Source organism: Poecilia reticulata, chromosome 2 (assembly GCF_904066995.2).
Source record: "Poecilia reticulata chromosome 2, P_reticulata-male-v2, whole genome shotgun sequence".
Taxonomy (NCBI): Eukaryota; Metazoa; Chordata; class Actinopteri; order Cyprinodontiformes; family Poeciliidae; genus Poecilia; species Poecilia reticulata.
Window position 1 is genome coordinate 44,033,586 of NC_088831.1, and position 27,213 is coordinate 44,060,798.

At 40.7% G+C, this 27,213-nt stretch overlaps 1 protein-coding gene across 5 annotated transcripts in view; it reads left to right on the forward strand.

Annotated features, from left to right (window-relative positions):
* col18a1a (collagen type XVIII alpha 1 chain a) overlaps nt 1–27,213 on the forward strand; it is a 72,780-nt gene that overhangs the window by 21,652 nt on the left and 23,915 nt on the right. The window contains exons 1-4 of one of the 5 annotated variants that reach the window (XM_081604707.1): nt 12,512–12,981; nt 13,818–14,273; nt 22,568–23,109; nt 25,667–25,747. In XM_081604707.1, coding sequence (XP_081460833.1) covers nt 12,639–12,981; nt 13,818–14,273; nt 22,568–23,109; nt 25,667–25,747 — 1,422 coding nt within the window. In that variant the 5' untranslated portion in view covers nt 12,512–12,638. Of the gene's footprint in view, nt 1–12,511; nt 12,982–13,817; nt 14,274–22,567; nt 23,110–25,666; nt 25,748–27,213 lie in introns of those variants that run through there. The other 4 variants (XM_008404260.3, XM_008404261.3, XM_008404262.2 and 1 more) reach the window with 4 other exon arrangements.

Genomic DNA, 27,213 nt, shown 5'->3' on the forward strand with positions numbered 1-27,213 from the left:
GGCTCTTACGAGTTCACAGCTTTGGAGGACATGATGATTGATGAGCTCCAGCATCAGAAAAAGAAGGGTCAGTTCGCCCGCTGCTCGTTTGGTCCAACGGTACGTCCCTCCTCAGCTGGTCATCCCGGTCTGGCTGAAAATGTCTGTCTGTGATGGTCGTCACCCAACTGCACCAATGAGAACGGATTTCGGGAGTTTGCCCCGACCACGCAGAACCACGCAGCAGGCAAATGTGACCATTATCCAACCTCTTCACGGCAGCCTGAACGACCTGATTCTCATCTGTCAACCTCTGCCACTTTATGAAAATAAATTACATCTGACAGTTTTCAAAGCGTCTGCAGTCTGAACAGTCATGCCGCATTTTATCCGACTTTTACACCAGAGACGTGAGACACACGTCATAATTCTGCACCAGAAGAAGCCAAACGAGGCATAAGAAATTATAGTCGTGAAACATGACTGCAGTCTGTCAGTGAATCACATCACAATCCCACCATCTTGGTTCTTACTGCACATGCAGACAGACCATGAGTTGGGATTTCTTTTCATGAGCTCCCTTTGTCTTAAGATCTTGACAATTCTGTCGGCTCCCATTGATGGAACAATGGACGTTGCTTTATGACATTTATGCTGTTATTCTGTGGATGTGGGCTGCTTGGGGATTATAAACTGTTCACTCAGAAGACTGATTGCAGTCACATTTAATCAACAACCAGGCAAAAAAAAAAAAAAGCTCAGGCCGTGACGTCCTGGATGAGCCGCTGATGAACTCTAGGCCTCTGCGCTGTTCGATGGTTCTCACTGGTTCGGTGGAGTCCCAAAGCCTTAAAAATGTCTCTGAAACACTTTCCAGATTTTAGTAGAGATGTTTCTCATCTGTTCTTGAGGTTCCTCACATTGAGTCATGAATCACATGAATTGCTGTTTGGGATCAGATTGAATTGATTGCCTAGTGGTGACCAAAGAGATGGTGGTTAATCAGGTTACGGAGGAGGTGATCACCGCCTCCTATGGCATCTGGATCTGTGGTACGGTTGTGTCCTTTCTGTTTCAACGCTCCTTCATGCCTGGTTGACTGGATAAAACGGTTCCTTTCACTCCGTCACCGCAGTAGACCACCGTCAGTCTCTGCACCTAATGACGTTCAAACACATGACCATGTGTTTTGGTTTAGCTGGCAGAAGAAAACAGTTTGGTTGAGGTTGTTTGAAGCACTGTTGCGTCCAGAGGCCTGCAGTTAATTTTCTGTTTTTAAGCACCAGTTTAGATCACCAGATGACCTTGTCAGTGCAGAAGCGGTTTGAAGCGGTACGTTGCTCTTCCCAGAACTGCTGTTACTTTCTAAGGTTTCATGTAGAGACCATAACCTCCACCACTTTGATGTCATTTATTGTCCTTTGTTTGTTAAATCAATATTCTGTCTCGCTCATATGGAGTCCCAAACACAAGCCAGCCTCTCTGTGGCGAACTCAGCGCCTGGAGTTCCCCTCCGTCTGTTCGCAGCACGGAGAAAACGCTCGCTCCTGACTCATGCTTGCTACAAACCAGCACAGCATTGTTTTTGATCATTTCTGAGTGAGTCACCGGCCAGAAACAAACACGAATCGAGTCTTTATTGGTTTGTCCCGCCAGGTCCGTGACACACGGATGAACTGTGAATTCAAACCTGCTGCACTGCACACAGCAGAGGAAACGCTGGTGAATGCAGTCTGCTTTGCATGTTTCTACTGCGCAGATAAAACTAAGAGGTCTCAGCTTTCAGTTTATGTTGCAGGAGAGGAAGAAAACCTTAATCAGCTGCAAATGAGTGGTTGGGAGAAACAGCGTTGGCCTGTTATCGTTACGGAAACAAACTGAGACCAAATAAACAGTTTGACTCAGATTCTTTCAACATGGAGCGTGACTAATGTTCCACATGGTGGCTCATTTCTGTTAAACATCCTGGCATCTTTTCACAGCTTTTTCTTCCAGTGGATGGATGGATGGATGGATGGATGGATGGATGGATGGATGGATGGATGGATGGATGGATGGATGGATGGATGGATGGATGGATAAACGATGGTTGGCTGATTGGTTGGACGGTTACATGAACAAATAGTTGGATTATTGGATGGATGGATAAATGACGGATGGATGGATGACGATGCATGGATGGATTTATACGTAGATGGATGGATAGATGGATGAACGATGGATGGATGGATGGATGGATGGATGGTTGGTTGGTTGGTTGGTTGGTTGGTTGGTTGGTTGGTTGGTTGGTTGGTTGGTTGGTTGGACGGCTACATGAACAAATAGCTGGATCATTGGTTGGATGGATGAATAAATGACGGATGGATGGATGAACGATGGATGGATGGATGGTTGGTTGGTTGGTTGGTTGGTTGGTTGGTTGGTTGGACAGCTACATGAACAAATAGTTGGATCATTGGATGATGGATGGATGGATGGATGCATTTATAGATGGGTGGTTGGTTGGTTGGTTGGTTGGACGGCTACATGAACAAATAGCTGGATCATTGGTTGGATGGATGAATAAATGACGGATGGATGGATGAACGATGGATGGATGGATGGATGGATGGTTGGTTGGTTGGTTGGTTGGTTGGTTGGACAGCTACATGAACAAATAGCTGGATCATTGGTTGGATGGATGAAAAAGTATTTTCTTTTCCAGACCAGGAAGGAATTTTCCCAGAATTCCCTCTGCTTGCTGCATGCAGCCTCTTTCTCTCGGTGCCGTTCCCTCGTTGCGGATCAGAGTTCTTCCTTCCTTCACACGGCTCTTCTCTCTGTTTACTTTACGGACAGAAACTCTGAATTCCCAGAACGTTCCCGTCGCGTTTTCTCATGTGGGAAATCGGCGTCAGTGAGACCCGGAACACAAACAACCGTCCGGAGGAGCCAATCCCCAGAGAGCACTTCCTGTTCCTCCAGAGGAGGGCGGACATGTTGCCGGAACGGTCCTGAGGGAAAACCCGGACAGGCCACATGCTTATCATCTCCTCACTTTAATAAAGCATCTGGATCATTTATTCTTCCCTCTTTTATTGGTCCACAGCTAATCCTCTCATCAGGCGTTCTGTCGATTTCCCCCTCAGATGATGATAGACGGTAGTTCAATGAGCTGGCAGTGTGTAGTTTGGCCTCCAGTCGGACCCTTTGACCTGGTTTTGGGAGTCGGATGTCTGAGGAAGGAGACGTTCCGACATGTTGGAGCAAACAGCTGGAATGTGCCGCTCCTGCGCCAACCTCTGCACCTCTGGACTCACACGGCTTCACTTTTCCTGTCATCTTTAGAAATATAGCTGTGGTGGAAAAGAAAGTACACCCCGACTCAGCCTCAGGATGTTCGCCACCAGTTTCCACACCAATGATTAGTGGGAGATGTACCACTGATTCTCCTACCGGACCAGCTAACCGATGCTGATTACAGCTGATTACCTGATTAATGAACCAGCTGATGCTGATTACAGCTCATTACCTGATTGATTAACCAGCTGGTGCTGATTACAGCTGATAACCTGACTAATTAACCAGCTGATGCTGATTACAGCTGATTACCTGATTAATTAACCAGCTGGTGCTGATTACAGCTGATTACCTGATTGATTAACCAGCTGATGCTGATTATCGATTGGTTACTTGATCATCATCAGTTGGAGCTCCAATATTAAAGCAACGCCAAGGTGGAACAATGTCAGCCATGAGCTCAGAAAAGCAACTGCTGCTCCCCATCAGTCAGTCCAGGGTGAAAGGTCAAACTATCTAAGCTAACCAAGAGCTTCAGATCAGACTCTGCAGGTCTCAGCAGGTTAAAGGTCAAAGTTCATGACATGACAAGAGTTGAAGAGGAAATGAAGGACAAGACTTCACTCCATTACTTGAAAAGTGGATGGATGTTTGGTTGGATGAATAAATGGTTGGATGAACAGGTGGTTGTGGATGGATGGTTGGAACCTAATTCTAACCCAGTGTCCCAATGGCCTAGTCAAAGTTCAGACCTAAACCGAAGCTCAGTGGAAGGAAAACTGGGCTAAAACGAGCAGCTGAGAGAGAGAGAGATGGCTTTAACAGCCGCTGGGCGATGGGGTGTACTTACTTATTTTATTGTTTTCCAAACTCAACTTTTCCATATTGAATTTACAGAATAAGAGTTAAATGATTTCAGATCCTTGAATAGAGAGGGGTGTACTTTCTTTTCACCTGATGAAGGCGCGCTGCGTTCTTTACCCTCCTGGCTGTAAATGTGCAGCCAGGCGGCGGCGGCGGCGCGCCCTTTGAACCCGGTCACCCCGGCGACCCCGGGTCCGGATTCCTGCAGAGGGAGGGTCGTCTCCTCCAGGTGAATGATTAGTCAGGGCGCCGTGACCCCTCGCTCCGGGTTTACACAGCGAACCGGTTGCCGTCGGCAACACTTCCTCCTCTTGTGTTTGTTTTAAAACACTGGAGGAATCAAAACGTGAAAGTTTCCAGGATGGAAACGGAGGACAGCAGAAACGCGGAGCTGCTCGTCTTTACTTGTGTTCAGGCGTTCTGATTGGCTGAGAGTCACCTGCTGGCGGTGACCCCTCAGCTGACCTCACTGGGGCTGCGTCGCCCCCCGCTGGCGGAACCTGGAATCACACCAGAGAAATGATGGATCCAGTGAGAACAGAAACAGAAACAGTTTGTTTTAAATGGTGAAACGGGATTAAATGGGATGAAACTGGATTAAATGGGAAGTTTGGAAATTATTTTTATTTTTAATCAGATCAATAGAAAGAAGAAGATTAAAACTCTTTTAGACTTTTACTGTTATGTAGATTAAAAAGTAATTATGGGCATCCATCCATCATTTTCCTAATATTCTTTTCTAATAATTTCCTGCCTGTTAATTTCAGATTATTATGTTCTAATCTGTGAATCTCCTCCTGCCTCCTGCATCAGGCTCATTTAGTCTCAGTAAATCTAATTTAATCATTTACTCCCCAGAGCAGTGATGGGCAGCAGGCGGTAACCCGATCAGCTGATCTCCCTGCTGATAACAGAAGTTTGGATATTCGGAGTGAAACCGAGGAGAAACCCTGCAGCCGAGTTTCAGATTAAACCTGATCAGCTCAGCTCAGCGCTGCGTGTTTACGGTCTGCGCCGCAGACGAAAACAAGCAGCCTGTAACGACTTCGTTATCTGCAGCGGCATCAGACGGAGACCGAATCAAAACGCCGCCTTTTGTTTCCCTCCTGCAGCGCTCTGGCTGCAATCTGCCAGCCGCTGACAGCCTGTTTGATTTTCCCCAGGTGGGTTTTTGTCAGCAGCACCACCTGCCGCTTGCTTCTGGTCATTTGCTCATTTACAGGACAGTTATTTTAATCTGTTATGTTTCTGGTGTTGAAAACCTTGTACACATCAGATTCAGGGTTTTAAAAGTGTTGTGGTTAGATTACAAAGGCGGCTGATGGATGTGTGTTTCATTATGAACAGCAGAGGGCGCCATTCCCCGTCTGTTTCTGTAGCTCCTTTCTGAGAGCATTAAAATCATTAGGCTGTTTAATCAAGTTTAGCACCTGTTTTAAGTAAATAATTGATTTTAAAATATCACAAGTTCCATTGGCAGATTATTTCACTGATGAAACATTTTTCACATGATATTTTTCTTATGTTATTAGTGAAATTATCTGCCAGTGGAACTAATATTTTTTTTTAGCAATATGAAGCAAAGCTTAAAACAAGCTCCCATATTTTAAATAAAAGTTACTTCTAGGTTTTCTGTCTCATTTTTAGTGTATTAAGATATTTGCACTTGAAACTAGACCAAAAACACTTGGTAAGATTTTGTGTTTTTGCAGTGCAGATTTAATTTCCTGCTGTTATTATAAATAAATCCAGGAACCACAACAGAAGTCTGACGCTGATGATGCCTGGAACTGTCAGCTTTTAAATCCAACCTGTGTGAATAAATACTCGTAAATCAAAAGGTCTGATTAAATCTTTAACCTTGGAGGTTAAAAAGCAGCGATGGATTTTTGTGGTATTTTAATCTTATTGTAATGATTTATTTGCTCGAGTGTTTGGGTTTACACGGAGACGTACATCTTGATCAGAGCGGTTGAAGTAAAACGCCGAGTCTCGCAGGCTGAACACGGATCCAGCACAGATCCACTCTGGTTGACACTGTAGCCGTTTCTGCGCCGCAGGCGTCGTTTTCCCGTTGTTAAGGAATGCGTCTCCCAGAGAGTGACAGCCAGGCCGTAGCTGCTTGTCTGAGCAGGAACCCTGCAGGCTGGATCTGCAGCAGACGTTGGGTTGACTGATGGAGCCGAGCTTTAACCAACCGGCAGAGGCATTTAAAAAACAAACGGCACAAACTCGGACATTATCAGCGACGTTGGAAAGGGATTCTCGTTTAAAAAGCAGTTCTTACAAAACACTTGATTGGAAAATGAAGATTTTGAGAAGAATTGCAGTTTACAACAAGATCAGTATTATAAGATATTAGATGGAAGAATAAACAACAAAAAGGAGCAGCTAACAAGTTAAATACTTAGTTAGCAAGCTAAAAACTTAGCTTACAACTAAATATTTAGTTTTCAGAGTAAATATTCAGCTTGCTAGCTAACTGTATTGCTTCAAGCTAAATATTTAGTTAGTAAGCTAAATGTTTGACACCCAACTAAATATTTCATTTGAAGGTAAATATTTAGATTCAAACTAAATGCTTAGTTAAATTAAATATTAACCTTAAACTAATCATTCAGTTAGCAAGCTAAATGTTTTTCCTTTAAGCAACCCAATTTTCTTTTTTTTGCAGGCTAAATATTTTGCTTCAAGCTAAATGTCAAATAAATGTAGCTTCAAAATAATGTTTCATACGGAGCTAAATATTTAATTCTGTTGCCAAGAACTGCAAGTGTAATACCAAAATATTGCAAATCTCTTAAACTCCGCCTGGAGTGACTTTTGACTTCTGCCTACAGGCAATTGAATATGATGGATACTATCTAAATGTTTAGCTCTGAGCTAGCTTTGTAAAATAAATATTTAGTTGGAAACTGTGACATTTATAATAGAATGAATAACTTTGTGAAATTAGGACATTTTAAAAAGAACGGCCATTTTTCCTCTTCTAACAGACCAAATAACCCAAATTGTTGCTGTTTATTTTGACTGAGTAACTTTACAAACGGTATGGAATCGTGGCAGAACTCAAATCCACGTCTGTGGCGTAGAAATAACGCAGAATACTACGGCAGGCATTTTAGAGCCACCAGATTTTCCAGGAATGTCCTTGGGTTTCTCACTGAGACAAAGGAAGCCACATTCCTGAGAAAGGCGAGGGAACCGCGACCGTTCTGGGCCGACTGCACTCTGGGCCTGTCCCTAATCAACATTATTGGAGATTTTAGAAAACAGTCAGTACTGTTGGACATATTTGTGGGGAAATTGGCCCAGAATGACACCTGAAACTCTTAAATTTACCAAATGATGCAACTCAAAGGGTGAATGGGTTTTCTCTCGATGTCTTCCATTTACTGTTCGACTTTCTCTGGGAAAGTTTTAACAGTCGATGGCCTGATGTCTAACCGGGGCACGTTCACCCCTCAGGCGGCGTGGCCCAGTCAGAACCTGCCCCTGCAGGCCTGATGAGTCTCCATCTGTGGGAAACCAGAACCCTTTCCCTCGGAGCGCGATAACCGTGACCCCGTGACCTCCATTCTGTTAGACAACCCCCCGCTCCTCTTTCTCTGGCTGTCGCACACACTCAGCGACACACATTCACTGCTCGGAGATCTGAGAGATGGAAGACGAGATGTCGTTTAAATTAGGGTCTTTCAACGTGACGAGCACGGCGGGGAGGGGTGCAGCTAAAAGCTGGAGCCGATGGAGGCCGCGCTGCAGCTCAGGCTGGGTTATTATGGTCTGTTTTACCTGAAGTCTGCTGCTTAGGATGGGCACATGGGCGACACGAAACATGTTCATTACACAAAATTATTGTGCAAAGAAGAATCTCATTGTTCTTAGATAATAAGATTTTACGTGTTTTAAGGCGTTTTGTCACTTTAAATCCTAATAAGCTGCTGCTGGCCACGCCCCCGGCCCCCCCCACTCAACGTTTACACTCACACAGGAAAATGGCTGCAAACAAATGAGCAATTATACAACCATACGTCTTTGAAAAGCATTAGTAGAGCCTCCTGTACAACCAACAAGAATGCAGCAAGTTGTTTCTGGATAGTAAGTCAATTACAAAACACTTGTCTCTTCCAGCAGCCATTATACAGTTCATACAGTGGTAAAACCAGCTGACCAAACATGCTGGAGCTCCTCTTGGCTTGCTCCAACCCAGGGTAACGCGGCTGGGCACTGTGGCCAGGTAACGGTGGAATGTGACTCAACGTTTGGGATGTTTTCAAAATGGCTCGTTTTCCGGACGCTAAAGAACATTCAACTCTTTCCCAACAACCGGCTGTACAGAAACATGCAAAAAGTGAATTTTGCATAACAAGTGCCCTTTAAAGTTTCATGTTTCCTGTGTACCCAGAGCTTACATTTGGACTTAAAATGTACCTCCAGGCTACTTTCCTGGAATTTACACTAAAGGAGCCCAACTAAAGTTTACAAAGCAGCTGCGCGAGTTAGCGCTTTAGAATTAATCCAGAAAAATTAAATCAAGGGAAACTAAGTGCGCTAAATGGTCAAAGTTAGCAAAATTGCTAGAGCGCTATTAGCAGATTGGCAGCAGTGGAAATGGTTATGGTTTCTGTTGAGTGTGTTGCTGCCATTACTCCCAGCAACCAGACAGATTTTTACCTGAAGAAATGAAGTAAATAAGTAAAGTATTTCCTTCTCAGAGCTAGAGAGTTTCTTTCCAAAACGTACCCATAATTCACAGGCTGCGTTCACTAAACTTCCTGATTCTCACATATTCAGGTTTGTTATTTGAATTTAGCAGTTGCCCTCAGAGAAACAATGAATTACTTTCCTGAAACATTCAAAGCTAATGTGTCTACCAGAAAGCGCTCCAGTGATTCCTCCTGCCCTAAAGGGAAAACCGCACCATTTCCTTTGTGTTGCTACTCTTCAGTGGAGCAATTCAAGCTTCCCAGTTTCCTGGTTCGTTATTTAAAGCTGTTCTGGTCTTAAATTAGTCACTGAAGTTAAATTTAGAGTGTTTGAAATGAGCCCTCTGGGTGTGAAATCGGATATGGGAATCGTAGGGATGTTGGTGCTGCAGTGAGTCGATCAGTCACCTGCTCTCTGATGGACTCACTCCTGGCGTTGGGTTGCATCCTTTTGTCCGTTTCTGTGAGGACAGACACACGGCTGGAATTTCATCCCATCTTTAGGATTTCTTAAACATCACAAAAAGTGACAGAAAGGTGTTTTAGTTTGCTTTGTGTTTGTAACCCACAGGAAAACAAGTAACGTTTTAGCTTTTGAATTTGTTAACAGATGCTACATTATCACACTTAAATGACACTTTGATACTATTCTACTTCATATTTAACTACGGAGGACTGAGCCTGCCAAAATTTGCATTAAATATAATTATAAATAAATGGCTTCATAAATTAACTAACGTGAATAATATTGTATCCAAAAACAGAAAATCTGAACTTTCCCAGTTTATTTGATTATAAATTGTGACATAGATTAATATATTTTTTAATAATATTCAACAGTATTATTTTAACATTATCACTATTATTTAATGTTCAATCTTGTTTTATTATTCATTTAAAATATTTCCTTATTTAGTGTAATTTTATTTACTTACTAACCTTCACAATCTGTATTCCTTGGTTATTCACTGTAATTTTTTTTAAATCATACATTTATTTTTTATTTAATATTTTCTTTTCACACTTTTGTAAAATTTAATAATAGTAATATTTAACTTTTTATTTTTTGGATGCAATATTTGACACATCAAGTACTTTATAAAAACCATTTATTTATCTCTATAGTTGCCAGTTTTGGCATGATCAGCCCTCCATAGTTGCCAACCAACCCTTTCATTCTTTCCGTGTTCTTGCCTAGAAAGCTGTAGCTTCAGCTTCTCCCATTCCTTTTTCTCCAGCCTTAAACACACAGTCCCAACTTTTGAACCCCTCAAGCTGTAATTAACGGTGCGACAGCACTTTGAAACAGGAAGTCCTCCAGTCGGTTCTTCTTCATGTCTTACGGAGACTCTTTATTAGCGCAACGAGAGATGAAAGAAACGTTGAAAACAGCCTCACATAATTTCTGACAAACTCCGTAAAGAATGTTCTGCGTTTGATGTCTGGAGATTACATGCGCTAAAAGATGCAGACTTGACGTTGTACACACGTCTTCGGATGTAATTCATGTTTCTGCTTAGTTTTTTCTTCTTCCTCGACTGCAATTACTGCTGACAAGCAAACCTTTTGCTAAATACTTTTGCCAAGTTGACGAAAGGTGTGTTTGGCCACCCATGCCTGGCATGGTTACACCAGAAATTGGAAAAGCTTCTAGTTTATTTTAAACTTCAAGACATCTTGATTAAATGTAAGATAACCAGAAGGGAATTGCCATCTAAAGTTTACAGTGATCTTTAAATGAGGCTTGAAATCGGTCCTCTACTGAAAGGCATTGTTGAAGGCTGAACTCGAGAAAGTCCTTTTGCCTCCTGGAGTTGTCATTATGTCCACAGTTGTAATCAAATTGTCCCGTTTTGGCAGTTTTACAATGAGTGATTGGTTGTTTTGAAGGGTTGCATCCTTCTCGCCCCGAGGGCAAACTGAGATCATTCTCCAGACAGACGACACAAAAACCTGCAGCTTTTCTATCTAAATCAGCAACTCAGGGACTTTCTGTAAGGCGCAAGAAAACAAAAAAAAACATTCCTTCACAATTAAATATTTAACATAATTATCTAATCCTACAAAAACACAATCCTTGCAGACGCAAAACGAAGACTCAGAGTTGTCAACCTGACATTAAAACATCTGTATAAGAGACAAATGTTGACCGTTTTTCAATCACCGACTTTAAACCTTTGTTTCTCTTAAAGCCCACTACTCTGATGGAAAAGACAGACTTCTGCTTTTATCGCCCAGCGGCCGTTAGTGGCTGTGGAGGGTCTGTGTCAAACAGACCCACCGGCGGCATAAGAGACCAGTTTGGGCAGGAAGGTGAATCCTGGATTATTGAGGAGGTTCTGAAACAATCAACTTAAGGAAGAACTGTGACACGTTTCTCCTCAACAGGCTTCACAGCAATCCTTCAACCATAAACGACCAAAAGCTCACCAAACTCTCTTTGAACTTTTGGCAAAACAGACCATTTTAAAGATATTACCATTTAAGAATGTCACATGGAGATCATCATTAACTGCCAGTGCTATGAAATCTACTTTTTACAGATTTGTCAGTTTTAAAGCATAATTGAAAATCCAAATGAAATTTTTATTGCAGAAAAACTATAAATTGCTACGTATGGAAGATGTCTTAATGTTTTTATACAGTTTGTATAATTTTAATGTAAAATTAGTTTCATTCTGCAACATTTTGCCTAAAACCTTCTTAGTGCTGCCCCCCTTGGGCTGAAGGTCGGCTACTGCAATTGAATTTTCTTACTGGTTGCAGCGCTGCAGCTTGGTTGATGTTACCATAACAGTCTCCAGTAACTGAAAAAAGCTGCTAGATTTGTCGGTAAATGTTTTTTTTTATATAAATGTTGCTAACTATAGTAACAAAGTTGCTAACTTGGCTACAGGGTTTTCTTTCACCAGACCACGCCCCTTTTGCCTCTTGGCTCCGCCCACTAAGGTGAAATTTTTTCTAAATTTGCCTGTGTGTGGAGTTTTGTTTTCACAGTTGCACTTAAAGGATTCAGTGTCTTCAGAGGTTTTCATGTTGTTTCCTTCAGTGGTTCTTGGTGCGGCGCCCCCACAGGCCAGGAGGGGAACAGGTTGGTCAAAGGGTTTGGTTGGTTTCACTCAGAGCAGAGACAAAGAACCACAGCAGCTGAAAATGTGACAGTTTGGGCCCCCAGTTGAACCAAGTCTACCAAACTTAACCTCTAAGGATCGTGACTTTCTGCACTGCAAAAAGTTAATGCTCAGTTATTTCAAAAAAATCTTCTTACTATTAAACATCCAACTTGTATGTTTGTTCATAAAGTCCTGGTTCTGTTGTTGTTTTGACAGTTATTTGCAGCCTGATTCAGTTCTTCAGCTGAGTTTCTGGGACATTGTTGTCTGTTCTCAAACTGTCCTCACAGTTTATAATGTTATAACTTTGGTTGAAAACCTGAATCACCATTAGCCTATGTCTATAGTTTTCTAATTAGCATAACTTAACAAAGACGGGAACAAATTGCCCGTCTGTGAAAGCATCAGTGTTGTACCCTGAAAGGACAGGCTGCTGTAACTCTGAGGTATCACTCAGCAGGAGAGATCGCTTTTCACTGCTGCCACAAAAGGAGGAGGAGTTAGCAGCATAAATATTACTAAGGCAGCCAATACGGCGCACTCCTCCTCCTCCTCTGCACTCCTCTGAATGGACGCCCTCCTCTTCACTTCTGCTGGAGTGCGAGTGGTGACAGAGCAGAGGGAAGGAGTGTGTGAGGACTGCGTGGACATGTCATAGTTCCCTCTGGAAGGCTGATTCATCCGGTTGGACACCACCATGAGGAGCTGGTTTAAGGCTTTGCCCCTTCTGACCCTGTGGGTGGTCTACTCCGAGGCTTGGTTCTGGTCCTGGAGTGAGACCGGCACAACGTTGGCCCCCAGGTTGGAACTGGAGGGTTCTGGCATTGCGACAGGTAGCGGAGAGCCTCCGTCTGAGAGCAGCACCACAGCTGGAGCAGAGATCATTGACGAAGGACACGTGCTCCAAACAGTTGGACAGACTTGGGATGAGACCACTGAAGGTCCTCGAGTGACGACTGTAGTTCCTTCAACGCAACCAGAGAGAGGCCGTGGAGCGGGAAAAACCACCGCAGGGATAACATCACGCAGAAGTAAACCCGGTAATGACATCTTCTCATGCAGAATCTGATTGTTTAGGGTCTTAGATCCAAATCTGGCTCCAGACCAGTTCTTCTAACAGGAACTGAGGTAATACCTGTAACACTGTTAGTGGAGGCAGTTTGAAATCTCAAAACCAGAAGTTTCCTAAGGAAGATTCACAAGGAAGGTTCAGCAATTTAGTCTTGAGTCCTTCTTCTCCTCTTGAAACCACAAAACAAAGAAAACAGACTTTTTTGGTGAAAACATTTTACAGACCGACTTCGACTTCAGTTCAGCCTCTAGTAACAAGTCAGCATCCATTACCTCACCAGACTTTTTCCTCAACAGAAGCATCTCATGTCACACAACCAGAGATACACAGCAGCACACCAGGCACTGATGCATCCACCACAGCTGCTCAGCATGAAACGTCCGGTCAAGAGTTAGCTTCAGCTAAACAGAAACAAAACTGAAGTCATTATATTTGGATCGGGAGTCGGCACACAGCTTCAGTTATTACAGCTGGAAACTAGAGATCAGGATGACCTCTGACCTGAACATTCAGAGCCACAAAGACAGTTCCAAAGTCGGTCTTCTGTCACCTGAAAAACATTTCTAGGACAAGAGACTATTGTCTCAGCATTAGAGAAACTCGTCCAGGCGTTTGTTTAGTTGTTTTCACAGCCGAGAAAATACACTTCAAAACATCAACCAACATATTTGATGAATATTTGCTTGATAATTTTGCTTGTTGGTGACTGAATGACGTTTTTATGACGTGAAGCACTTTGATCTGCCTTGTTGCTTGTTTGCTATGCTAATAAACTTGACTTAGCTCCAACTCCACATGTTTCAGATGCTGCTCAACCATCAGTAGGGGAGCAACAACTTAGCCAGGCAGTCGTAGGTGTTGAGGCACCAGCAGAATCCTCAACTGCAACTCATCCCTCTCAATGCTTGAAGCTAGATTCCTCTCTACCTTTCTGCTCCTCCATGATGGGGGAAAACTTTACCGTGCCCAATTACTTCAACCACAGCAGCGTGGGGGAAGTCCGGGCGCTCCTGGACGAGTGGGCGCCGCTGCTGCGGTCGCGCTGCCACCACGCCGTGGAGTGGTTTCTCTGCCTCCTCTTGGTGCCGGAGTGTGGCCCTGCGGCCGCGCCACCCGCGTTGCCTTGCCGGCGTTTCTGTGAAGTGTTGCGGGACAGTTGCTGGGCGCTCCTGGACGAGGGTCGCCTCCCTGTGGAGTGCCAGGCTCTGCCAGATGAGGAGGATGATGGGTTTCGGTGCTTGTCAGTTTGTATCCAGAAAGGTAACTGCTGGTGCAAATGAACCTTATATTTGGGTTCATTTTGAACCGGTTTGAGAATCCTCTTCTTCCCAGTACCTCTTCCCCATCCAGCTTAACCAACTGAGACATTAACAACGTTAACTTGATGAATTAACCGTTGGGATATTCTGGCTGCAGCCTAACAAGCTTGGATCCCGACTACTTTTGTTGCATGTTTGTGTTTCTCTCCGATGTGCTTGTGATTTCCTCAACATGCCGCAAAACTAAAATCTGTCTCAAATTTAACTCATTTTATACTTTAAGGAAGCAAATGTTGGTGTTGGCTTCTAGATTAGGATTTTCTGGTTTGTTGCAGCCATATGGTGGTTAAGCAACAACCACATCATTAAGATGTCATTTCACACAAGAAGCAGCAAAACATGAAGCAGCTTTTCCAAGAAGTAGCTGCTAATGGTGGAGATAATTTTCGTTTAGCACTTTTGCTAAATTTGAAAACAGTTAGCATACTTAGCTTCCCCTAATGTTTCCCATTGTTCTGTGAACTTTCAGTTGAATTAAGTTAGACGTCTGTGTTGTTTTGGTTATTGACTGTTGAGCATTCTTTAATTATTAGACATTTAAATTCATGTTTTGAAATGATAAATCAGATTAATCGTTAACCTGGAGTATACAGACTCAAAAAAGGCAACATGCTCAGAGCAGTAATTAAGCAAAAACTGTTCAAACAATATATACAATTTGCATTTAATTCTAAAAAAACCCTTTGTCTTCAAAACGATTCTCCTATTAATCACCTTTTACTATCCAATTATTAATCAATTAATCCAAAAAATAATCTCCAGGTAGCCTTACACTGCAGATGTTGAGTCTTTCTCTGAAGTAAAGCTATATTGTTGTATTTTTGGGAATACAATTTTCTTACTTATTAAAAGGAATTAAATGGATGTTTGTGTATTTTTATTATTTTGAAAAATAAGATTTACTAGGTTTTTTCTAATTAGATTAATTGGCAAAATAATCAACAGAATAATTGATTACTAAAATTATTTGTTCATAATATTGACCACTTTGTTGTTTTTTGACAGGTTAGCTTTACGTTAGAACCTGGTAAAGGGTACAAAGTTAGAGAGGATTTGTTGTGTTGAACTCTGAATTTCCCCAAATCGCCAAACCTCAACACGTTTTTCTGCGTACCAGGGATGAAATGTTAAGAACCAGCTGTAATCCAGATTAATAGCTTCTTTTTTCTGCTGCATTTCTGCAGGAAAACATCATAAATTAGCAGAATTAGTCAAATCAGTCATATAATCCCCAATATTACCATGTCTCTCATGAGTACGGAGAGACTGGCTCAGTTGTTTAGTCCACAAGTGATTAATGTGAGAGGATCCATGATTTCATAGTTTTGTGTTGAACTGTTTTATGTGGGAAGTCGGTTCTTGCTCTGCCTATCTTCCATATCAGCGGGAACTGAAGATGGTCTTTTTACAGCAGCGTTATCTTTTAGGCACCAAGCTTCACTGACAGACATGAGTGGACATCGTGTTTCTGGTTCCACGACCAGCAGAGACGTCTGGTTCAAGACATATTTGTGTTGATGTGAAACTGTTTCAGGAAGATATTAAGAGTCACAAACTGCAGAAGCCAGAAACCGCAACGTGTTTGCCTGCTGCATCAGTCACTGTGGATCAAACCAAGTGCTTTGCAGCTAAAATCATTTAGAAATAAACACTAAGGGTTAGCTAATGCTAATGCGCTACACAAACACAGTACTTTCACAGAAAGCTAATGGCAGTGTGGATACTGTTGGCTAAAAAGTTAGCTATGCTAACCCTTAAACACTAATCCTACACAGTTGTTCTGCTAATGTTAACACGCTACACCAACACAGTATTTTACAGAAACTAATGTTAAAGTGCTAACTTCAATTTAAATTATATCTGCCATTGAAAGACTACAACTCTGGTTGTTTGTTTAGCGTTTGGAGAAATCCTCCAAACGCTAAAATCTGACACCACTCCATTTCTGTTTACATTTCATAAAGGAGGAAACTGCGGTCAGTTTTTGTTGCCATTTTATTCAGTGGTTCTTGCTGCAGCGCCCCCACAGGCGAGGAGAAGAACAGGTTTTTCAAAGGGTTTGGTTGGTTTGACACAGTGCAGTGAGAAAGAGAACCACAGCAGCTGGAGATGTCGAAGAGGGTCTACCGAACTGTCAGCTGGGAGAAAGCCTTAATAATAACGGTTTAACCAAAGAGGAGGTGTGCGTGATTTTTGTAAACTGTGGGAGGTTCTGAAGCGTCTAACCTCTGAGGAATATTAAGCTATTTTACCTTGATTTCAGTAAAAACTGAAGATAATCTGCTACAATAGTCTGTTAATGTTTCCCTCCCACCCTTTGTTATTAGTCTCATGACTTCTTTATGGTGTCCACCTGCTGAGGCGTTCTCTGACCTTCCATCTTCATCCTGATTATGACGATCCACGGACATGTTTCTCTCCTGGCTGGCTCGCCAAGCTGTGACCTGGAACGTGTATTTTCAGGGTACTGTGAGGCAGTGGTGGACTTTTCAGTGCGACTCCCATCAGGCGTGATCCCATCACCGTCGGGGGTCAGGATTGTTAGGGCTCAACAACTCCTTTAATTACGTTTTTCCATGGTTACCGACCTCTTCCTTGAAAGATGAGCAGTCATTCATATCAGGGTCTAAAGGTCAAATGCAATTTATCCCAGAGGGTTTGAGACAATGTCCTGGGGGGGAAACCATCTTTCTCATCCTTAATTGACATATTCGGGTTGCATCTACAGTCTTTGTTTCGTCTGTTTTTAGTGACCCGACTGATTAGTTGCATGATGTTTCGTCTGAGTTGAGTTGTTCATTGCGTCTCTTGGCAGGGATTCACTCTGACTTGGCTCTCGTTGAGTTTCCAATTATGGCTGAGAGCTGTCCAGCATTTCCACTTCACTCTTAACTTCAAAACTACAAAAATGTAAGGAAATATGTGGATTATAGGAACAACAACCCCTTTTAGAAAAAGATTCTCCTTCCTATGTGTAGATTCAGCCTTTGTTTTCTTTTTTGTTTTGACAAATGTATTGAAACGACATTGAAAGGACTGGGAAGTTATGCTGAATGTAGTTTAGATAACTACATACAGGAGATGTGATTATGGCTGAAATGATTAACTGGATTAAATGTGATTTTACTATTAATGAAATAACCATCAACTAATTTAGTAACTGATTAATCATTAACCTGAGTATGCATAAAAAGGGCAATTTGCTGAGAGAACAAGCTAAAACTGCACAAAAAATGGTTTACATTTTGATATGATTAAAAAATCTTTGTGTGCACATCTGTTCGTAATTCACACTAATATGACAAGAATAGTTATACCACTAATATTACAACTATTCTTGTATTATTACTCTCATATTATTATGATAATAAAGTTTTGTGACAATAAACTCAAAATGCAAGAATAAACTCACAAAAGTAATAATTCATGAATGAGGATCGTAATAATACCGGAGTAAAGTCATAATATTATAAGAATGAAGTGGTAACCCTATAACTTCTGCATAAAATAATGAAATAAAAAGAGAAATATTGAGGATCTTGTGAATTTATACTTCAGTATCTGTTTTACAAACAGAACATTATCTTTCAATGTAATTTTTTTTCTTTGGTGAAACGACCAGAATCGGACCGCTCAGATTCAAAGATTCAAATCCGATTCGTGTCGGACTTGAACGTAACTTTAAACTCTCAGGTGAAACACCAAGGTCTTCTCTCCTGCTAACTTACCACCAGACCTGATTTCCCAAGCTGCGCATGGCGTCCCAACGTATGGGCCGCTTCGCCGACGGGGCATCGCGACCTGCGGAGCTCCGTGCTGGAATGCCGCTTAGAGACAAAGAGCTGCTTTCCTGGTTGGTAGGCAGCCAGCCTGACAAGACAAACTGTCACCATAAACCCAGCAGCTCCTTTCATCAGCAGCTCTTTTATTTTTGGTGCTCAGCTGACCTTGAAGCTGCCATTGTTCAACAGCGGCCATTATGGGGACCTGAATTCAGATTGCACTTAAAATGCTAATGATGAAAGCTTTTGTGTCGCTAGCGGGTTTGCACACTCATCAAACAAGATTCTGTTGCAAATTCTTGTGCAAACTGGTCTAAATTTTCTAATTGCACCATCTGGAAAATTACGAGATTTACAGATTCATGGAAACATTTCGTCTCTTTTTGCCAACCTGCATGTAAAAGGAGAGCACATCTGTTCTGCAGGAGCGATGCTGCCTCTAATGACAGGTTTAGAAAGTTTCCAACAAGATGCAAATATGATGTTTTGGCAGAAGTATTAAAGTTAATTACAAGTGTGAACTGTAGAAGAAAGAGTCGGGAGAGAGGAGACGAGAATCCTCTGGATTACTCAAAGCATGGAAAGTTTTGGATGTTTTCTGTTTAAGAGCCGAACTACAATCAGTTTTTGCAGTTTTCCAAACGTCTGTCCTGAATGAGCTCATGGGAAGCTGAGACGTGTGAGGACGTGTGGGACTCTGCAGGTCTCCCATTCTGAGTTTATCTAAGCAAACATCTGCTCTGCTCGCTGCAAATGACTGTTTATTGTTGGCTGCCATTCATGTAGCAGGCGAGGCGAACCTGAATGCCTCTGAACCTGGACCGCATTCAAACAACGCAAGTGGATATTTTTACAAGGCGTTTGTCAAGATGAGATATTGATAATTAGCAATACGGCGAATCAGCAACCCGGCACCACAGCAGCATCAACCAACTCTTGGATGATCTTGTAATTCATTTTCTGTTTCTCCGTTTACATGTTCATGTTTCCCATGTTTAGTAGTTGAATTAAAATAAATGCATTTCAGATTTCAGTAGTTTCAGCCAGTAGAAGAGCAAAAAATATCACTATATTTCTAAAAGACATAAATATACAACATGATCTGATTAGGCTCTCCAGTCGTTATAATAAAATTCTAATAAGTAATAAATTTAATGTCAGTGGTTGTTAAAAACACAAAACAGAGAAAAGTATCAAAACTGCGGCTTCTGCACATTTCCAGTTTGGTGGAAGATTTAAACATAAAGACAGAATAAACACCAGTTAAGTCCATCAGAGCCGTGAACCTCCAGCTTTCCTGGATTTTTCTGTGGAATTTAATTTGGAGTTAAATTCCACAGAATTGGAAAATTTGCAGAAAATTTGTCTTAACAGATTTTTTCACAGCACATTTTAAAAATATTCTTGTATTATTTAGGGAATATTATAACTTTATTCTTGTATTATGACTATTTTCAGATAATATAACTGTTGTACAATTTACTGTATTAGTATGACTTTATTCTAGTAATATAACTTTATTGTCGTACATTATATTTTTGACTTTTTGGTAACCTTTCTGGTAATTTTACAACTTTATTCTCGTATTAAGACTTTATTTAGATAATATAACTACTGCTGAAGGACATTTCGTATTATTTCGACTCACATAATGTGACTTTATTTTCTTAACCTGGCTCTAATACGCCATCATGATATTTAAGGTCATGGCGATATTTATAAAATTTAAACCTACTGGGACAAAGAATACTGGACAGTGACTAAAGTCACTGTCACATTCATGGCGACCACGATGGTAAAAGCGGTAAAACGTCTCCAAAGCTCTCTGTTTCAGATCTGCAGCACTTTTTCCAATGTGACAAGATGAATTCATTGTAATGTTTTTTACTGTATTTAAATCGGGACGCAGTACAATCATGTCCCTCAGCAGCCAAACATGGAGCGGAGAACATCTGCGTAGCGGGAAGGATTTTTATCGCCGTCCTGACGGGCCTCTCTGTCAGATCCGGCTCAAATCAAAGCGTCTTTATTCCTCGGACAGATCGCAGCTGATGTTTACGGTTTCACAGCAGAGAGGACGATCCGGGCTCCAGCTGAGCGTTTTACGTCTGAACAAAGCCAACAGCCGAGCCGCCGATCTCCTGCTCTGGTGGCTGCGGGGCGCGGCTTTGAACGCAGCGACGCAGACACTCATTTCCCACCAGGTGGTGAAACTGAAACACGTCTTCAAAGCTCCAAAAGTACGTCACACGCGATCCGAAAACGGTCCGAAAACAGTAATTTCTCTGCTTTTCCTCTCAGTACGGAAAAAACATCATTTAGAAGAAAGGAGAACAGTTTATTTCAGTAGTTTCATGAGTCAGGAATGGCTCTTAAGAGTCCAGGTGTAAAAGAATAAATATACACTATCCTTTTACACCAGGACTGTTCAAAGTGCAGTTTGGGGGCCATTTGTGGCCCCTGAATTAGTTTTGTGTGGCCCACATGGTACAAATTGGGCCTTTTCTGTAATTTTTTTTAGAGTGAGATTTTCTGTGGAAAGTTTATCTTCTTAACCAGAGTTAGCATTTAGTTGGCCTTTTGTTTTTGGTCTTGTCTTTATTTTGATCTCATAAGTCGTGCCACAAACATGTAGCGAGTTTTTACCCAAAACAGACTTTTGGCAAACCCATCCATTATATTTGGCTAAGTACAGAAAAGTTTGTAGTAGAAAATTAACTTAACTTTTTCATATTTTGTTACATTACACTCACAAACAGAAGTGAAATCCAGTTTCCTTGGTCCAACTTTCCGACTTTAAATGTGGCTTCAGTTCATAATTTCCAATCACTCAAATCTTTATGGTGTGTGAAACCAGATGGATGTGTTAATTTTTACATCATTTTTCCATTTTTCTGATGGTTCATTTAGATTTCAGCTCTGTTTCTGTATTTTGTTTTCTATGGTATAAGTTGAGTGATTTGTCTGTGATTCTTTTTAATAAATGTTGTTTGTGTTGCCTTTGTGATTCGTCCTCAACCCGCAGCCTTACAGTTTGTGGTCTAACACCAAACTCTGCCATGCAGCCCTCCTTTCTAACACAAACCCGGTCCAATTGGGCCGACAAACTCACTTCCTGTTTCTGTTCTCCAGACAACGGCGTCTCAGTCAAGTCACAAAATTATGAGAGAAAACTTGTGTAAAGATAAAGTCATAATACGAGATTCTAGTCAGAATATTACAATAAAGTTGTAAAATTAAAAATAGTGGTTCAACAAAAAAATTGTACTAATACAAGATTAGAGTCAGAATATTACAAGAATAAAGCTTTAAAAATATAGAAAAAGTAATAATACGTGATTAAAGTCGCAATATTACCAGAATAAAGTTATGAGAATGAAGTCATAGAAATATGTGAATAGTCATAAAATTACCAGAAAAAAGGCGACAAGAATACTGTCATAATACGAGAAAAATAGTAATAATACAATATTAAAGTCATATTATTATGAGAATAAAGGGCTAACTCCAAGAAAATTTTTAATAAAATTAGAAAAAAGTGATGCAACAAAAAAGTTGTAATTATACAAGATTTAATAAGAGAATACAGGTTTCCCTCAGAAAACTAGCTAAGCCTGGTGATAGGAGTGCTATGGAAGTCCACCAATTGCCCCACTGTGTTTTTGTGTTAAATATTAAAAAATGACAAAATTGTGGAAATAAAACATAGACAAAAAAGAAAATATAGCAGTGCACTTAACCCTTGTGTCTAGAAATGAGATCCAACCGACTCCACACACATAAAACTTGTATCATTTGCTACAGTCCTCTATGTTAGCCTCAGTCCTCGCACGCACAAGGGTTAATAAAACTAGCATTTCTGTAGGTTTTGTATGTAGAATCAAATGTCAATCTTTTTTAACTAGATAATCGTCTGCTAAAGGTTGCTGATGTTTTATTATATTTAAACATAGCTTAACTCCTCTTTGCTGTCACTATTACTGGGGTATTAAAATAAATAAAAAAGGATGCTTAGTCTGGTGGGGGGGTCAAGTAAAGCCTGAAGGCCCGCCAGGTTTATAACACATTGGGGGAAACCCTGGAATAGTCATACTGTTATGAGAATAAAATCACATTATAATGAGAACAAAGTCATAATAAAATTAAAGATATATTACTAGAATAAAGTGGTAATAATGAAAATAAAACCATAAGATTAGGAGAATATAGTAATATGAACAAAAATTTATAATGACAGAAAAAAGGTCATAAGACAAAGTTGTGATAACACGAGAAAAATGTAGTGCCCCAAAAAAGCTGGAATAATAGAGAATAAAACTAATAAATCAGGAATAATGTCGTAATAATCCAGAAAAAAGTTGTAATAATACTGAATAAAGCGGCAATATCAGCAGTATAAAGTTGCATTATGTCCGATCAGACTCCAGACTGACTTCCTGTTTGTGTTTTCCAGAAGACAGCGGCGTGACGCTGCTGCAGCTGATCGGCGATCCTCCTCCAGAGAAGATCCCGGAGGTGGATGGCCCGGACAACAGCCCCGCCTACCTGTTCGGCCCAGAATCTGCCACGGGCCAGCTGGCCCGCGCCCACTTCCCCAACCCCTTCTACAGGAACTTCGCCCTCATCTTCAGCCTGAAGCCCACCTCCGATGATGGCGGCATCGTCTTCTCAATCACTGACTCCTCGCAGCAGGTCATGCACCTTGGCGTCAAGCTGTCAGCCGTTCAGGGCTCGGAGCAGAACGTCGTTTTGTTCTACAGCGAGGCCGGCGCCGGACAGTCCAAAGAGGCGGCCAGGTTCCGAGTACCGTCCATGACGAATGCCTGGAACCGCTTTGCTGTGGCTGTGAAGGACGATAAGGCCATGCTGTACCTGAACTGTGACGTGGAGCCGCAGGTGATGCGGATGGAGCGATTGGCGGGGGAGCTGGAGCTGGAGTCAGGGTCTGGGGTGTTCGTGGGCCAGGCTGGAGGGGAGCATCCTGACAAATTTAAGGTTGGTAAAACATGTCCGATGCTTGACTTTTTGGTCAAGACTCGTATCAAATGGCGCGCACACACAGGAACTTCTTGAATTAGGCCATTGCATTTCCTCTCCCGGTAACTTTGTACAATGGTGAATGAAATATTGAGAGAGGATCTTGGCTTTATTTACTGAAATTAAGAGTATGTCATTGGGAGTTTCTGCATCGTGTTTGAATTCACCAGACAATTCAGGTGTTGAGAGAGTTTGGCGAGTTCCACAACCTAGCTTGGCACTGTCGAGAGTTTCTATCAGAACTATTTTCGTCTCAACAGAGGCTAGTTTAACAACATGCTAACGCGTATCGCTGCCTGCATCTCCTGGTAGGACACCACCTACAGGCCACTGCGCCACATAGCAAAGTCTTTTTGATTGCTTGACGCTCCAGATCCAGCGGGAAAAGTTAGATTTTAAAACTACAGCGTTGGATGAGCATCAAATGCTCGGTGCGCACAAAATGCGTGTGTTAACATAAAGACTTCATGTAAACCTGACGCCCCTGACGCTCAAATCACATTCGGTCTGAATGCCGCATTAGACCAAAGTTGGAACAGGATCTAATGCCATTCCTGCAGTGATGAGACTGAACTTTTTGGATTTCCTGTTGCCATAATAAATATGTGAATCTGATGACTCTCATGTGATCCATTATTCTGAAGCAGGTTGACACCAAACATGCGCTTGTACTCCCCTGCCTTTCAAAGCTCCAGGTTTTAACCTCATTACCATCACTCAGCTGACATGTATTCCAACTACAAATGCTGACCTCAGCAGTTTGGGCTGCACTGCTTCAGATAAGATGCTCTGTTATTATTCACTGAACATTTACTAAGCAGTTTTACAGACGTTTCAATGTCTTCATTCTATGGTAAAAGTTTCTGAAAATTTTTCATGCCAAAATTCCAGACTTTTCCAGACTCCTTACTCAAGAAAGATATTCCTACAGAGGCCAGAGAGATGGACAAACTTATGTATGGATGTATGGATGGCTTACCAAATGGTTGGATGAGTAAATGGTTGGACAGATGGATGTTGATTGAACAAGTGGTTGGACGAATGGATTAATGGTGGACAGACTTGCACTAATGTGCCAATATTGAAGCTAACTTTTCATTTAGCAATGTTGCTAAAGTTTGGCGCACTTAGCTTTTCATAGGTTAACTTTTCTGGACAGATTTTAAAGTGTCAATTTAAAAATTTGTTTTAAAACAGCATTAAACAAATTTTATACTGTTTATTGCAAAACAGCATAAAATTAGCTGTTTTGCAAACTTTATGCATTACTTGGCTTAATTCTTCTGACTAATTAGAATATCTATGAACATTCACTGTCTTGAAAGGCATGAAAATAAATAGAATTAGCTTTTAGCCTGTCTAAAAGCTAAAGTATAGGTCAGTATGAGAAAAAAAGTACAAATTTTAAAAGAGACTAGGCTGTTTTTTGACATTATGAGGTGATTTTAGTACAAAGTATGTTCTAACAGCATTTATGTTTAACCTTAACACCAACTTTAATCAAAACTTAATTCACACCATTCATTAAAAACATAAAAAAGGGACCGTACTTTGGTCCCCGCAAGGCCTTCAGTCCTCTTAAGGTATGTAAATATACCAGGTCCTAGCAAAGCAACATAAACAAGTACACACACACACACAAACATGAATGGTTTATATTTATCATGGTCAGCCTGGAGTTAGGTGATATTCTTTTATCATTATTGCTTTATTACATACTAAACTTCATTAAAAAAAAATGTCCCACCAAATTATATGCCATGTTATCATTTACCGGTCCAAAAATAATAACATATGAAAATGGAAGACTGGAAAAGCCTGGATTGTTTTTGAAACAGAAAACATGGGAATATTTAATTCATCTAAAGGAGGCTTAAACTTTATTTGTTGATTATAAAACTTCCCAAATCTGTCAGTTGTGCAAATTTATTTTTTGCCCTAAGTGGATTATGTTTGGCCCGAATCCTTATGTTTACAACATATATTAAATATGGCTTCCATTAAAAACCAGTGAATGTGCCACATTGACTGTTTAAACCTTTTCATGAGGCAAATCTGAAGATTTATGTCGAAGATCTGACGCAGTGCGATGAAAGGAGCCTGGTCATTTGAACGTTGGAAACATTAAGATGAGAAAGTTCAAACGCAGTTCATGTAAAATTCCTTTAATGATTCACTCTGGACATCAATACGTCCTAAACGGTCAACTTCAAACATGGCTGCAAAGAAAGCTCTTCCACAGACTAATGGCTCATTGATAGAGAAGATTCGCCTGCTGCTGCGAGTGTGAGGTCTTCCAGCAGATTGGATGTTTGAGGAACAGATAGCAAAACTTCACACAGAAACAGACGATTCAATGGAGCCACTGATGTAGGGGGAATTCCTTGGGAATGTCAGGAAACCCACGGCAACGACAAACATCCCTGTTTATACGTCCGGAGGAACACGTGTGGAGTGTGGGTGATTATACGTGTCGTTGAAGATCAAACAGCGGTGGTGTGTGTGTGTGTTTCAGGGTGCCATCAGCGAGCTGCGGGTGGTGGGAGACCCGAGCGCCGCAGCTCGGTTCTGCGAGGAGGATGACGACTCTGATATGGTGAGCGACGAATAATCGCATTTCTGCAGATCAACGGCTGTATGCAGTTCATTTTCTGCAGGAATGCTACATATTTTATTTCACAAGGTTAAGGAAGGTATTTCTGCTTAAAAGAAATTGTTCTGTTGATGTAATTGTGTTAAAACGTCCATCTGCTGCAGCTTAACCTGAACTTGGTGGCAACATTTTAGATTTATTCAGTTCATCTTTTCAGATTTGTCAATAATGTTTATAATCATCTCATATTGTCCTGGTTCCAAATTATTATTTGTTTACTTATATACCAGGTTGATATTCCTTGTCATATTAAAATGTTTCAGATCACCATATAAATTTTAATAGCAGGAAAAATAAAATTGTTTTTCTATTCACGTTTACCTAAAACAACATCTTAAATAATCTGTAAGAACAGACAAAGAGCAGAAAAAATATGTCATTGAGGAATCAAATCAATTTTGGTATCGGAAAAAATAAGATTAAAAAAGAAAAATGTGAAAAAAAATGAAAAACTTCACATCCACCTAAATAACATCTTATGGAGAGCCAAAAGGGACTAAATTAAATATGTAATTTAGAAAAATTTAGAAGTTTTTCAATCTAAACAAATAATTCATATTCATAAAATAATCTGTGTAGAGGGACAAAAAGGGACAAAAATTAAATAACATAATCACCTTCGTAAAAAAACAGCCCAGGTTATGTTTTCCCAAAAAATGATTTAGCCAGAAAAAAATGAAAAGAAAAAAACACCCATGGCAAAAAATGACTTCGATCATTATTTTAGGAAGGTAAATTGGCAAATTGGCATTAAGAAATAAAGACTAGAAAAATAGTTCACTTAGCTAAATAATACTTTTTACAAAATGGAGAGCCAAAAAGGAACAAAATTAAATATGTAATCGAGAAAGATGATAAATTTTATCAGAAAAAAAAAAAGGTTTTTCACTGTAGAAAAATATTCAACATTCACCTAAAAACATCTTAAAAGTAATTTGTATGGAGGGAAAAAAAATAATAATAATAATAATGCCAATAAATAATGAAATAAATATTTAAGTCTGGTGTTCTGTTTGTGAAATGCTGGGTTAGTTTGACACCAGATGTAAAGAAATGAACATTCCAAAGAAGTTCCACTTTGTTTCGTCAATCCACATTGTTATGGAAGCCCAAAAGGGACAAAATCTCATCAATAAATAAGTCATTAAAGTATTTCTGAAGTGTACCATAAAGTAACTAAACAATTAAATGCCCAACAGAAAATAAATTTATTAAATATGTCATTAAATTATTAAAAAGCGTCACCATGTCAAACTCGACCTCCAAAGTTCACACTTCATAGTGATGAAGTCCAGGAACAGAAACCATTATATATTTGAATACATATTGAATTAATTATCTGCATTGGCTATTATAAGTTTGCTTTTTAGCGAGTTAATGATAAATAAACAGTTTCAATGTTTAGATTA